The following is a 15,600-nucleotide window of genomic DNA, read 5'->3' as shown; positions in this document are numbered from 1 at the left end:
CCTCCCTCATTCAGACTGAAGCTAACAAGGTAGTCCCTCAACAATACCAAGATACCTGCCAGTGGTTGGAAACAAGAATAATGGACAGATTCTCATATGAAAGGGTATTTTAGTCCAGGACTATACTTAATCTGGGTCCAGGAAACCGTCCATTGATATGGCCTGTCCTTGGTGTTTTCTTTTTTCATCAACGCCATCATTATCTCCCTGAGATTGCGACTGCAATTTTGTGGTAATGTTATAGACAGAGTGTATTGTGACAACTACTTGCCTGTTCAAATATTACACAAAAATGTAATATGGGTTCTTGTAACTGTGCCTTCTTTATCTATTTCCTCTAAATATGTTAAGTCTTCTAAAGAGACGAAACAGAAAGCATTTAACACCTGTACACCACATATGCCAAACTTCTTATTTGGCTGGTTATTTGTGATTCTACAAAGCAGATATGAAACTACAGATCTTCCAGCTATACTTCACACTACTTTATTCGTTTATTTTCTGGTATGTCCACCACTTTTCAATCCTTTTATGTATGGCATTAGGATGGTTAATATCAGGCAGGTGCGAGGCCTTAACCCCAAAACATAACATGATTGTTTATTTTTGTAATATTGAATTATGTTTTTCTTAAGTTGCTATAATTGACTATACAAATATGTGGCCAAAAGATAATAACAAAAATCATAAAGTTTGTCATATATTGTCACTGAGAATGTTTTATGTCATATTAGGTATCTGATCTTTATAATTCACCAATTAAGTATGGTGTTCTTCAAGGCTCTCTTCTAGGAAAGTTCTGGTTTTCTACAGTTTTCAGAATTGGGCTTAAAAATGATATCCTGCTGGCAAAAATGTGTCATTGGGACGTTCCCTGAACATCAACAAATGGTTGCCTGAAGTGGTCAGGACGTTGTGTCATCGTCACCTGGAGGTTTTAGTTCCCGCTTTATCCCGGGGGCTTCCCCGATTACTTAGATTTTGTTTAAATTTAGATTTCATTTTTTCGATAATTTTAATGATCTTTTTGATTGCATCTCTTCAGTTTGTTTAGTTCAGTTTGGAAAGAGCAGGGTTAATAGTGAAGTTTAGTTCAGTTTGGAAAGAACAGGGTTAATAGTGAAGTGAAAATATCCAATCAGGATTTTTCTTTGTTTGTCTCTGTAAAAAAAATCGAGCTGGCTCAGCCAGCCATTGCCTAGGTCTTCAGAAGCTGGGTGGCAAGTAGCCTAGAGGTTAAGAGCATTGGGCCGGTAACCGAAAGGTCGCTGATTAAAGCCGGTAAGGTGGAAAGTTGTGCAACTGACTTGGTATCACCTTTCCCTGCCATTCAACTGTATTAGAGCAGGATTGTGGAATGAACCAAAATCATTTTGACCTGCAATGGGTGGAACCATTTAGAAAGAAACAAGTGACGTGTCTAGGCACATCACTACTGAGAGTGCAAGAGCAAAGAATCAGTGGCAAGAGCAAGCTGTAATCTCACCACGCTAGTTGCTAGTGTGTGTTGTAGTAGTGTGACACTGGCGACGGCTGCTGCAGCAGCAGGTGTTTTCATTTTCTGTATTTTTATTGACTTTTAAAATATACAATCCACCTGCAGTGAAGCTGCTCAACATTTGCATTACATTTTAGTCATCTAGCAGATGCTCCCATCCAGAGTGAGCAGGGTCAAGCGTCCAGCTCAGGGGCACATCGACAAATCCCCCTGCCAGCCAACTCGGGGAACTGAACCAGCAACCTCACGGCCACCGGTCCAGCACCCTTCGCTCCCAACCAACAACCTTCCTTTTTAGTGTCTTTATTTAGGTTTATATTTTTACCGTCACTTTATCACTCACTCAGCAACTTCACTCTCACTCATCTCCAGTTCCAGATTCCAACTCTCGGTTTCTCTCATCCCATCCCACCTATCTCTGCTGGCCATTCCCTTCAGATTTCAGCCCATTAAGTGATGTTATGTTGTCTGTTAATTTCTAGATTTTTTAAGTTTGATTCAACGTAGGCTATTGAAATATTTTTGTTCCCTCTGAAGGCCTTGGTCCGATAGTCACAGTTCAAACAACGTTTTTAGGACATTGTGTCATGGTTCCTCTGGATGTTTTGTCTCGTTCCCATTTTTCCCGAGGACGTCACGTGATGGTAGCAAAGAAACGTTATCCATGTTTACCCAGGGCATGTATATCCTAGTTTCATTACACATCACTTGTTACTGTTGCCAAGCCCATCAAGTCAAACCACTGGTCCAGTCACAGCCATTTGTCTTTTGACAATGTTAGGAACTTCCCCCCCATAGACAGTGCTTTTACCATACACTGTTTTCAACTCACATATTTGACATACATGATTACATTGTGCATGTTCATTTATACAGTAAGTATTATTCAAACATGTCCTCACCTGGGATGTGAACTCACAACATTCCGATCTTCATTCTATGCCACCTTGTCTATGTCAATGACTGATTTCACTTGTATTCCTACATTTTGCACTTCAAAGTAAAAAAATACACTCAAGAAAAACTATTATACTTATCATAGTGATTCAGGAGTACGATTAAAACAGACAACTATACTGAAAACCCAAACTCAAATAGCTGAAATAAGTAAATTAACTCAATGATGAGAGAGTAGTCAGATTAACTGATTAACTTCCTCCGAAGTCGGCCCCTCTCCTTGTTCGAACAGCGGTCGACGTCACCGATCCATTTTTCATTTTCCATTGGTTTTGTCTTCCATTATATGCTAAGTGGGATCCTTGGGACGACCCTACACCCCAACCCGTTATGCCTCTTCTGTTCTCTTGGCCCTGGTCTCTTGGCCCACCGCACAAAAATATTTCTGCAATATATATGTAACGTTTGCTTACGTTATTCTAGCAGTTATTCTCCATTTTTAAGCCATTTCAATATCAGAACATTATGACTCCTTCTAAAGTGAATATGTTGTTAGCCTTGGTATACTTTTTTCCCATAAATATTTTCAAATGTGTATCGCTTCAAGGCTCCCTTTGTGCAGGAACAGCAGCTTTTTTGCGATGACTAAGCAGTTGTTAAACTCTCGTGTTTTGAAAGTGCAATGAGCAACCTGTATGGTATATGTATCATATCAAGTCTAGTAATTTTACCTTTGGTGTTAGTTGTGCTCTCATATGTAAAGATATTGTTTGCTTGAAAGCCTCAAAGGAGTCACGAACGAAGGCTTTTAATATGTGTACTTCCCACTTGATCATATTCATCAACTTCTCTGCAAGCCATCCTTTTTTCTGTTATTTACAACAGGCACAGCACAGTTATCAAGGAGGTTAATGTATTAATATCAGTACAGTTCATTCTTTTCCCACCACTGGTACACCCTATCATATATGGTATTAGGACCAAGGAGATCAGGACATGTGTTACAAAAATTATAAGAACAAGAATCTTTCCTAACTCTCTTGATTTTCCTCATCGAACATCTGAACCTAAACTGGTACCAATTATGACTTTAGATATTACAGCAGCAGGGCAGGGTTGATGGTTTGAATCCCAGGTCTGACAGGATCATCTGCCAGAACTGAATGCTTATACATTTGTTTTGATCATCAACCTAATCTCTTCTCCTTTGTAAAAGGATAAAAGGATACAATAAGTTCTGTTTCCACAAATGGGCAAGAAAGTATTCTTCTAGACATGACGGATCTAGCAGATATTCTGAAGAAATGTGAATTACAAGTGAAAAACACAAATAATTTCCTGTAAAATGTTAAGGATGAATCCATTTTCTTGATCAAACAGTTGCATTTTTTCTTGCCAATGAAAATAATTTCAATGCATTTTTGAAAGAGCTTCATGCACAATAAGGAAGATCAGTCCAATTCCCCACTCAGCTTCACTTAATCTAAAGACACCTCAGTCTGTCCCAATAGAGTACCACATAATACCCATGAAACCTGGCAGTCAAATAGGGAAATGGTTCCATAGGATTTTTTGAAACAATTGAAACCATTTCTCTGTTTGACGGCTTGATTTTATGGGTATCATGACACCTCCACTGTGGGTCTCTATATGGAGTCTGTAAGATCACTGGAAGTTCCATTGAGGCCATCTCCATTTTGAAGTAGTCCATTTTCTTCTACTACTTCTATGAGTTTTTAAACATACTGGAAGGGTGCATACTGCAACCTAGAGAGTGTTGTTTGAATCAATGTTGGCGATTTACTGACACCAGCAGTTATGGAATGTTTGCTCACAAGTATAATTAATTAGCTGATCCCTCATTGTGCCCTTTATGGAATTATGTGATCCTTCCTTAAACCATATGAAGTCCCACCCAGTTACTACTCTAGTGACTTTTGGCCACCCAAGTCCTATGTCTAGCTCTACGCTTGCAAACTTTTTAGACTGGGCGCTGAGCTAAAGGAATGACCCACCTGGTATTTGCCCTAATTACTGGGCCGGTCTGATAAAGCTTAATTCTTAAAAATACAGTTCCAGTCAAAAGTTTGGACACACCTATTAATTCCAGGGTTTTTCTTTATTTGTACTATTTTCTACATTGTAGAATAATTGTGAAGACATCAAAACTATGAAATAATACATATGGAATCATGTAGTATCCCAAAAAAGTGTTAAACAAATCAGAATATGTTTTATATTTGAGATTCTTCTAAGTAGCCACCCTTTTCTTTGAAAACAGCTTTGCACACACTTGGCATTCTCTCAACCAGATTCATGAGGTAGTCACCTGGAATGTATCTCAATTAACAGGTGTGCCTTGTTAAAAGTTAATTTGTGAAATGTCTTTCCTTCTTAATGCGTTTGAACCAATCAGTTGTGACAAGCTAGGGGTGGTATACAGAAGATTACCCTATTTGATTAAAGACCAAGTCCATATTATGGCAAGAACAGCTCAAATAAGTGGAGAAACGACAGTCCATCATTAGTTTAAGATATGAAGGTCAGTCAATCCGAAACATTTCAAGAACTTTGAAAGTTTATTCAAGTGCTGTGGAAAAAACTATCAAGCGCTATAATGAAACTGGCTCTCATGAGGACCGCCACTGGAAAGGAAGACCAAGAGTTACCGCTACTGCAGAAGATAAGTTCATTAGATTTACCAGCCTCAGAAATTGCAGCCCAAATAAATGCTTCACAGCGTTCAAGTAACAGACACATTTCAACATCAACTGTTCAGAGGAGACTGCGAGAATCAGGCCTTCATTGTTGAGTTGCTGCAAAGAAACCACAACTAAAGGACACCAATAAGAAGAAGAGATGCCGGAGAAGAATGGCAGGGGAGAGGATGGCTGACATTTTAAGTGCTCCTAACCAACTGTGATATTTTGTTAGTTTTTTCTTGCGTTGTTTTGAACTTTTTTTAAAACTTATTTTGTATATACCGTTCCTGCTATTGGCTCTAATGACCGAAAATAACATCTGGACATCAGAACAATGATTACTCACCACGAGTTGGAAGAAACTTTTTCCTTTAACGAGTCCCACGTGAAGGATATACTGCTTTCCCGGGAACAGGCCCAAATCCCCGTCATTTGCTTTCTGAGAAAAAGGGGGCGGCGGTCGGGTTGCCTTTTGAGAATTTGTAGGCGAGCGAATAAACCCCTACTATCATTCATCCTATTGGACAACGTGCAATCATTGAAAAATATAATTGGTGCCCTATGAGCAAGATTAAACTAACAACAGGACATTAAAAGCTGTAATATCTTATGTTTCACCGAGTCGTGGCTGAACGACGACATGAAGAACATACAACTGGTGGGTTTTACACTGTATCGGCAGGATAGAACAGCAGCCTCTAGTAAGACAAGGGGTGGCGGTCTATGTACAGTGCCTTGTGAAAGTATTCGTTCCCCTTGAACTTTGCGACCTTTTGCCACATTTCAGGCTTCAAACATAAAGATATAAAACTGTATTTTTTTGTGAAGAATCAACAACAAGTGGGACACAATCATGAAGTGGAACAACATTTATTGGATATTTCAAACTTTTTTAACAAATCAAAAACTGAAAAATTGGGCGTGCAAAATTATTCAGCCCCTTTACTTTCAGTGCAGCAAACTCTCTCCAGAAGTTCAGTGAGGATCTCTGAATGATCCAATGTTGACCTAAATGACTAATGATGATAAATACAATCCACCTGTGTGTAATCAAGTCTCCGTATAAATGCACCTGCACTGTGATAGTCTCAGAGGTCTGTTAAAAGCGCAGAGAGCATCATGAAGAACAAGGAACACACCAGGCAGGTCCGAGATACTGTTGTGAAGAAGTTTAAAGCCGGATTTGGATACAAAAAGATTTCCCAAGCTTTAAACATCCCAAGGAGCACTGTGCAAGCGATAATATTGAAATGGAAGGAGTATCAGACCACTGCAAATCTACCAAGACCTGGCCGTCCCTCTAAACTTTCAGCTCATACAAGGAGAAGACTGATCAGAGATGCAGCCAAGAGGCCCATGATCACTCTGGATGAACTGCAGAGATCTACAGCTGAGGTGGGAGACTCTGTCCATAGGACAACAATCAGTCGTATATTGCACAAATCTGGCCTTTATGGAAGAGTGGCAAGAAGAAAGCCATTTCTTAAAGATATCCATAAAAAGTGTAGTTTAAAGTTTGCCACAAGCCACCTGGGAGACACACCAAACATGTGGAAGAAGGTGCTCTGGTCAGATGAAACCAAAATTGAACTTTTTGGCAACAATGCAAAACGTTATGTTTGGCGTAAAAGCAACACAGCTGAACACACCATCCCCACTGTCAAACATGGTGGTGGCAGCATCATGGTTTGGGCCTGCTTTTCTTCAGCAGGGACAGGGAAGATGGTTAAAATTGATGGGAAGATGGATGGAGCCAAATACAGGACCATTCTGGAAGAAAACCTGATGGAGTCTGCAAAAGACCTGAGACTGGGACGGAGATTTGTCTTCCAACAAGACAATGATCCAAAACATAAAGCAAAATCTACAATGGAATGGTTCAAAAATAAACATATCCAGGTGTTAGAATGGCCAAGTCAAAGTCCAGACCTGAATCCAATCGAGAATCTGTGGAAAGAACTGAAAACTGCTGTTCACAAATGCTCTTCATCCAACCTCACTGAGCTCGAGCTGTTTTGCAAGGAGGAATGGGAAAAAATGTCAGTCTCTATGTGCAAAACTGATAGAGACATACCCCAAGCGACTTACAGCTGTAATCGCAGCAAAAGGTGGCGCTACAAAGTATTAACTTAAGGGGGCTGAATAATTTTGCACGCCCAATTTTTCAGTTTTTGATTTGTTAAAAAAGTTTGAAATATCCCAAAAATGTCGTTCCACTTCATGATTGTGTCCCACTTGTTGTTGATTCTTCACAAAAAAATACAGTTTTATATCTTTATGTTTGAAGCCTGAAATGTGGCAAAAGGTTGCAAAGTTCAAGGGGGCCGAATACTTTCGCAAGGCACTGTATATTTGTAAACAACAGCTGGTGCACAATATCTAAGGAAGTATCAAGGTTTTGTTTGCCTGAGGTAGAACATCTCATGATAAGCTGTAGACCAGACTATCTACCTAGAGAGTTTTCATTTCTATTTTTCGTAGCTGTCTACATACAGCCACAGACCGATGCTGCCACTTCTAGTGGCTGGGGACTTTAACTTCTTGATGCACCCATCCCGTTAGCAGGATCATTTTCGTCAACATCCGCTGAATTGCAGAGCGCCAAAAACTAAAAATATTTAATTTTCATAAAATCACAAGTGCAATATAGCAAAACACAGTTACGCAGTTTAGCTTGTTAATCCACCTGGTGTGTCAGATTTCAAAAAAGCTTTTTGGCGAAAGCATACCAAGTGTTTATGTAAAGACATCTCTCTCAGCAGACAAAACATTACAAACAGCTAGCAGCCAAGTAGATTGGTCACGAAAGTCAGAAAAGCAATAACATGAATCACTTACCTTTGATGATCTTCGGATGTTTTTGTTCAGAAATCCACACGCTCGAGTGGTCACGACGGGGCAGACGAAAATTCCAAATAGTATCTGTAAAGTTCGTAGAAACATGTCAAATGTTTTTTATAATCAATCCTTAGGTTGTTTTTACAATACATAATCGATAATATTTCACCCGGACTGTAGCTTCTTCAATAGGAGAGAGAGAGAAAATGTCTGCTCCAAGCTGTTGCGCATTCAAAACGCTGCTGGCACCCAGCCATCCAATGACGCGATGTGATCTTTCTCGCTCATTTTTTCAAAATAAAAGCCTGAAACTATGTCTAAAGACTGTTCACAACATGTGGAACCCATAGGAAAATGAATCTGGTTGGTTGATATCTCTTTAAATGGAGCGAAGGCAGGCAATGGAACAGAGAGCTTTCAGGAAAAACAGCACTTCCGGGTTGGATTTTCCGCAGGTTTTCGCCTGCAATATCAGTTCTGTTATACTCACAGACAATATTTTGACAGTTTTGGAAACTTTAGAGTGTTTTATTTGCTAATCTAACAATTATATACATATTCTAGATTCTGGGCCTGAGAAATAGGCAGTTTAATTTGGGTATGTTTTTTATCCAAACATCAAAACACTGCCCCCTACACTCAGCAGGTTAATGCAGGGAAATCTGTTTTACCAAATCTCTACCAGCATGTTAAGTGTGCAAACACAGGGAAAAAAACCTCTAGACCACCTTTGCTCCACACAGAGACATGTATAAAGCTCTCCCTCACCCTCCATTTGACAAATCTGACCATAATTATATCCTCCTGATTCCTGCTTACAAGCAAAAATTAAAGCAGGAAGCACCAGTGACTCGGTCAATAAAAAATAAAAAAAAATTCAGATGAAACAGATGCTAAGCTACAGGACAATTTTGCTAGCAGAGACTATATGTTCCGGGATTCTTCCGATGGCATTGAGGAGTACACCACATCCGTCACTGGCTACGTCAATGAATGCATCGATGACGTTGTCCCCGCAGTGTTTGTACGTACATACCCCAACCAGAAGCCATGGATTACAGGCAACATCCGCACTGAGCTAAAGGGTAGAGCGGCAGCTTTCAAGGAGCGGGACTCTAACCCAGAAGCTTATAAGAAATCCCGCTATGCCCTCCGACGAACCATCAAACAGGCAAAGCGGCAATGCAAGATCGAATCGTACTATGCTGACTCTGACTTTCGTCGGATGTGGCAGGGCTTGCAAACTATTACAGACTACAAAGGGAAGCACAGCCGAGAGCTACCCAGTGACACGAGCCTTGAAAATAAAAGAGAGCCGCACACTCTAGGAGCTCAGATGCAAAAGTGTAATTACCAAATATTAAAATGTCATACAAATAACAGCATACAAACAACAAATGGATAGCATACAATCATAGATTAATTTGACTACACAAGCTTACAAACAATTACAATGGCAAAGTCACAATAATCACAAGAATGGCTTCAGATCAAAGTCTACGTTGAGACCGAAGGGCGCAAGGGTCTTTAAGTTAAAGATCCAGGCAGCCTCTCGTTTTAACAATAAATTATCAAGGTCACCCCTCTCCTAGGGAGGGTGACATGTTCGATGCCAATATAACGCAGAGACAAAATCGAGTGGCCTGCCTCCAAGAAGTGGGCCGCAACTGGATAAGTAAAGTTTTTACACCTAATGGTGCTACGATGCTCTGAGATAAGTACTTTTAATTCGCGCTTTGTTTTACCTACATAATTTTTACCACAAGGACAAGTTATGAGATAAATAACTGCCTTAGTGGAGCACGTAATAACCCCTTTGATTGGGATCGATTTCCCTGTTTGTGGGTGTTTGACAGATCTACATTTATAAGTGCCATTGCATTGAGCACAGCCATTACATATGTAATTCCCATCCAGTAGGGGCGCAAATAGACGTTGTTCAGGAATATCTTGGGGTGGTAAATCAGAGTGTACCAATTGGTCTCTGAGATTTCTGCCCCGCGAGAATACGACCAAGGGAAGGTCCGAAAACACATTACCGAGACTATCATGGGATTTTAGGATGTGCCAATGTTTGTGAACAATTCCCTTAATTTGTTCAGAGCACTTTGAATAGCGGGTAGTTAGAACACAAGAATGCGTCTTTTTGCGAGACTGACCTTGAAAAAGGTCATGTCTCGTTTTGTTTTGAATTTTCTCAATGGCAATATTAATCTGATCATTCTTGTAGCCCCTCTCCTTGAACTTTCTTTGCGTCTCAGCCATATTTCTGTGGAAATCTGATTGTTTTTTGCAAATTCTTTTGATTCGACAGAATTGGCTGTAGGGCAAACAATTTTTCAAGGGAAGTGGGTGACAACTATCAGCCCTCAACAAACTGTCACGATCAGTAGGCTTCTTGTAAAGATCAGTGTATAGAACATTATCTTCACACAAGATCAGAAGATCAAGAAAACTGATTTGACATGTGTCAGATTGCATAGTAAATCTCAAATGATCCGAACAGGAGTTAAGAAAAGCATGGAATGCCTGGAGCTGTTTTGCATCACCCCTCCATAGAACAAAAATATCATCAATATACTGTTTCCAAATAATGTGAGGCAAGAAAACATTTTTGAGAGGATTGAAAATAGACTGTAATCCACATACAAATTAGCATAGTTAGGATCCATGGGGGATCCCATAAGCAGTACCTTTCGTCTGAATAAAGAAATCATTTAGAAACATGAAATAGTTATGCGTGAGTAATATTTCAGCCACTGTTCATTAGGGTCACGTTGCAGAAACAAATGTTCCATAGCTTCAATACCGCCCTCGTGTGGAATATTTGTGTATAACGACTCAACATCAAAAGTAACTAACAAGGTATTCTCAGGGAGAGGATCAAGAGATTCAATGATAGAGATCATACTGCTGGTGTCCTTTACAAAGGAGGGGAGCTGTTCTGCGAGTGGTCTAATAAAAAAGTCAACAAAAGTATATAGAGGGGCCGTTACTGCATCAATGCCCGCTACAATAGGGCGCCCTGGAGGTTGTGTAACATTCTTGTGTAATTTTGGCAAAGTTATAGAAAGTGGCAATTTTAGGGTGTTGAATAGCCAAAAATTCATGTTCTTTTTTGGTTAATCTGACCAGAACTTAAATACCCATCTAGGACAGTAAAGATAGTATTCTGAAATTGGGAAGTGTGGTCACTTCTGAGTTTCTTGTATAAGCAGCTGTCTATGACACTCATGCACATAACTGTCCTATCCATGAGTACAACCGACCCACCCTTATCAGCAGGACAAATAAGGACTGACGTATCGAATTGTAAATCAAGCAAAGCTTGTTTTTCATCCTTAGGTAAATTATGGAAAGATTTGGACCCCTGTTTATTCTTAAGGAGATGTCCAACATAATTTTCCACAAGTCTGCAATATGTCTCGATAGAGTGATTGCGATTGGCTGGATGTATAAAATAACTCTTGCTTCTAAAAGGAGTCGGAGTATGTGCAGGAGAGCAACCTACTGGTTCAATAGAAGTGTCAGAATTAGGGGAGCTAAAGTATTCCCTTAAACTGATATTTCAAAAAAACTTAAACATGTCTACCTTAACATCAAAAACATTGCACTGGGTTGTAGGCACAAAAGATAACCCTTTATTAAGCAAAGAGACATGGGCAGGGCTCAATATCTTGCTTGATAAATTAAAGACACTCAGTCCTGTGAGTTCAGGGACTGTGTGAACGGTCTCCTCTGCCTCTGATAGACGTTTCTTCTTACCCCGTCGGGTGCGGCATCTTGTCGATGTGTGTGCCTGCGGCCACTTCCGCCTTTCCTTCTGTCCAGTCTCTCGTTGAATAAAAAACTACCACTGGAAGCCGATGAGGTGCTGGTTGTGGAGCGTTGATCAGACAAGGGTGGATCGAAGTAAGCGTCATCCCTCCTGCTGTCACGGAGAGGGGGAGCAGGACCTTTTTTGTCAGGGTTTCTCCAGAAGTAGACTTTACCATCGGCGTTGTCTTTTTTGTCTTGGTTGAATTTCTTGATTTTAAGTTCCTTTATTTCTGTAGACAACTTGTCCTGGAGCGCTGTGACACAAGCCTACCAGACCAGCTAAATTACTTCTATGCTCGCTTTGAGGCAAGTAGCACTGAAACATAAATGAGAGCATCCGCTCTTCTGGACGACTGTGTGATCATGCTCTACACAGCCGATGTGAGTAAGACCTTTAAACAGGTCCACATTCACAGGGCAGTAGGGCCAGATGAATTACCAGGACGTGTACTCTGAGCATGCGCTGACCAACTGGCAAGTGTCTACACTGACATTTTCAACCTCCCTGTCTGAGTCTGTAATACCAACATGTCTCAAGCAGACCACCATAGTCCCTGTGCAAAAGAACACTAAGCTAACCTGCCTAAATGACTACCGACCTGTAGTACTCATGTCTGTAGCCAGGAAATGCTTTGAAAGGCTGGTCATGCCTCACAACAACACCATTATCCCAGAAACCCTAGACCCACTCCTATTTTTATACCACCCTAACAGATAGTGTGTACGGCCCAGTACATCACTTGGGCCAAGCTTCCTGCCATCGAGGACCTCTATACCAGGCGGTGTCAGAGGAAGGCCTAAAAATTGTCAAAGACTCCAGCCACCCTAGTCATAGACTGTTCTCTCTGCTACCGCATGGCAATCGGTAGTGGAGCGCCAAGTCTAGGTCCAAAAGGCTTCTTCACTGCTTCTTCCCCCAAGCCATAATACTCCTGAACAGCTTATCAAAGGGCTACCCAGACCCCTCTTTTACGCTGCTGCTACTCTGTTTATTATCTATGCATAGTCAATGTAACTCTACCTACATGTACATTTTACCTCAATTACCTCGACTAATCGGTCCCCCCGCAAATTGACTCTATACCAGCTAGACATGCCCTGTTTAATATACTATTCTCTATGAATTGTTGTATTTCTATAGAATTTAAGAAAGGATTTGAACCCCTTGGAATGCCAGTGTTTCAAAATTGTATCTGTTTTTCTCAATATGGTTTCCTTGACTCTGAAAAGATCCAATTTTCCCCAGGTATTGGTGCTTATTTGCATATCACACCATGACACACTTTTTTCCCCCCACAAGTATAATAATCAAGTGAGGAGCTGAGTTTAAGCAGTTCAACATGGATTAGAAATGGTCGGTATAAATTTAGGACTTGGCATACTTTAGATGTAATCAATTTATTTAGCATTTTAATGTAATAAGTAATACGAGTGCAAGATACAAAGTATAATATTGTTTGATTTAGGCTATGAATTATGTTATCAGGAGAATGAAAAAGCATCTATATTGGTGAGTATAGATGTGGGAAAATCTATCACAGTAAGAAGAACAGGTCAATGAATGTTCCATTTAGGTTGTCTGGTCCTTGTGATTTCATTGTTTCAATTTATATTTAAGCTACAGTACTATAGAGGATTATCTACTCTTCATCTAAATTTGACAGCACATCTTTACCATCTACCAGGACCATGGAAAACTCTACTCACTTTAAGTTCTTTAGGCTTGCTGCATACGGTGATATCGGACAAATGAAGTATTTCTACTTTGCTGTAGTAACTGTTTTATATTTTGTCATCATTCTTGCCAATGCTTTACTTATTGGAGTTATCTGCATTGAAAGAAGCCTTCATGAACCCATGTATCTGTTTCTATGTGCTTTGTTTGTTAATCAGTTGTATGGGAGCACTGCTTTGTTTCCTGCTCTCATGTTTTACTTGCTGTCTGACACACATGATATTTCCCTTCTTTATTGTTATCTCCAGATTTATGTGTTGTACACATATGCTATAACAGAATTTAATAATTTATCAGTTATGTCATATGACAGGTACATTTGTATTTGTTATCCTCTACAGTATAACAATATTATGACACCTAAAATAGTTTTTGGCTTAATTCTACTGTCCTGGTTGTATTCTTTTTTCCTCAATGCCATCGTTATCTCCCTGAGTTTGCGACTGCAATTTTGTGGTAACATTCTAGACAGACTGTATTGTGACAACTACTCAGTCGTCAAGCTTGCCTGTTCAAATACTACGCTGAATAACATATGGGGTCTTGTTTGCACTGTGCTTTCTTTTTCTTGTACTATATTTCCTACCATATACTCATATGTAAGAATTCTACAAATTTGTTTAAAGTCTTCTAAAGAGACGAAACAGAAAGCATTTAACACCTGTATGCCACATATAGCCTCTTTGCTGAACTTCTCCTCTGGCTGCTTATTTGTGATTCTACAAGGCAGATATGATACTGCACATCTTCCACCTATACTTCGCACTATTTTATTAGTTTATTTTCTAATATGTCCACCACTTTTCAATCCTATTATGTATGGCATTAGGATGGCTAAAATCAGGCAGGCTTGTAAAAAGGTATTGAGGCTTTGACCTAAAACATAATCTGATTGTTATTTTTTTGGTAATAATTAATTGTGTGTTGCTGCTTCTTTTTGCTTCCCTAGACTGTACAAATACATTGTATATTTGGCAAAATGATTTAAGAAATTGTATATTTTATGATTTATTTTAACCTAGAGTGTTTTCATTTTAGGTATCTGATATTTTATAATGAACCAATTAAATAAGGTGACCCCCAAGCCTCTGTTTTAAAACGTTTCTGGTTTTCTACATTTTTCAATATTAGGGCGAAAAATAATTTTCTGCTGGCAGATGTTTGGATTTGTTAATAAATAGACTGAGTGAATAGAATAAAATGAGTTGCTACTTGCTCGTCAAAAACTCAACATATAGTGCCAATGGTGAATGTTTATCAAATCAACTCACATTTGATTTGTCACATACACGTGTTTATCAGATGTTATTGCGGGTGTAGTGAAATGCTTGTGCTTCTAGTTCCGGCAGTGCAGCAATATCTAACAAGTAACATCTAACAATTTCACAACTAATGCCTAATACACACAAATGTAAGTAAAGTACTGGAATTAAGAATATATAAATATATGGACAAGCAATGTCAGAGCGGCATAGACTGAGATACAGTAGATAGTACAGAATACAGTACACATCTGAGATGAGTAATGCAAGATATCAAATCAAATCAAATTTTATTTGTCACATACACATGGTTAGCAGATGTTAATGCGAGTGTAGCGAAATGCTTGTGCTTCTAGTTCCAACAATGCAGTAATAACCAACAAGTAATCTAACTAACAATTCCAAAACTACTGTCTTGTACACAGTGTAAGGGGATAAAGAATATGTACATAAGGATATATGAATGAGTGATGGTACAGAGCAGCATAGGCAAGATACAGTAGATGGTATCGAGTACAGTATATACATATGAGATGAGTATGTAAACAAAGTGGCATAGTTAAAGTGGCTAGTGATACATGTATTACATAAGGATACAGTCGACGATATAGAGTACAGTATATACGTATGCATATGAGATGAATAATGTAGGGTAAGTAACATTATATAAGGTAGCATTGTTTAAAGTGGCTAGTGATATATTTACATCATTTCCCATCAATTCCCATTATTAAAGTGGCTGGAGTTGAGTCAGTGTCAGTGTCAGTGTGTTGGCAGCAGCCACTCAATGTTAGTGGTGGCTGTTTAACAGTCTGATGGCCTTGAGATAGAAGCTGTTTTTCAGTCTCT

At 39.4% G+C, this 15,600-nt stretch overlaps 1 protein-coding gene across 1 annotated transcript; it reads left to right on the top strand.

Annotated features, from left to right (window-relative positions):
- Positions 1-13,443: 13,443 nt before the first annotated feature.
- LOC110503334 (olfactory receptor 11A1-like) lies at positions 13,444-14,364 on the top strand. Its single transcript, XM_021581700.3, has one exon. It carries the CDS (start codon positions 13,444-13,446, stop codon positions 14,362-14,364), a length of 921 nt encoding a protein of 306 aa, XP_021437375.3.
- Positions 14,365-15,600: the final 1,236 nt, after the last annotated feature.

Source organism: Oncorhynchus mykiss, chromosome 24 (assembly GCF_057628025.1).
Source record: "Oncorhynchus mykiss isolate SJ-2025 chromosome 24, ASM5762802v1, whole genome shotgun sequence".
NCBI lineage: Eukaryota > Metazoa > Chordata > Actinopteri > Salmoniformes > Salmonidae > Oncorhynchus > Oncorhynchus mykiss.
Note: the sequence above shows the minus strand (reverse complement) of the source record. Positions and strands in the feature narration are given on the sequence as shown.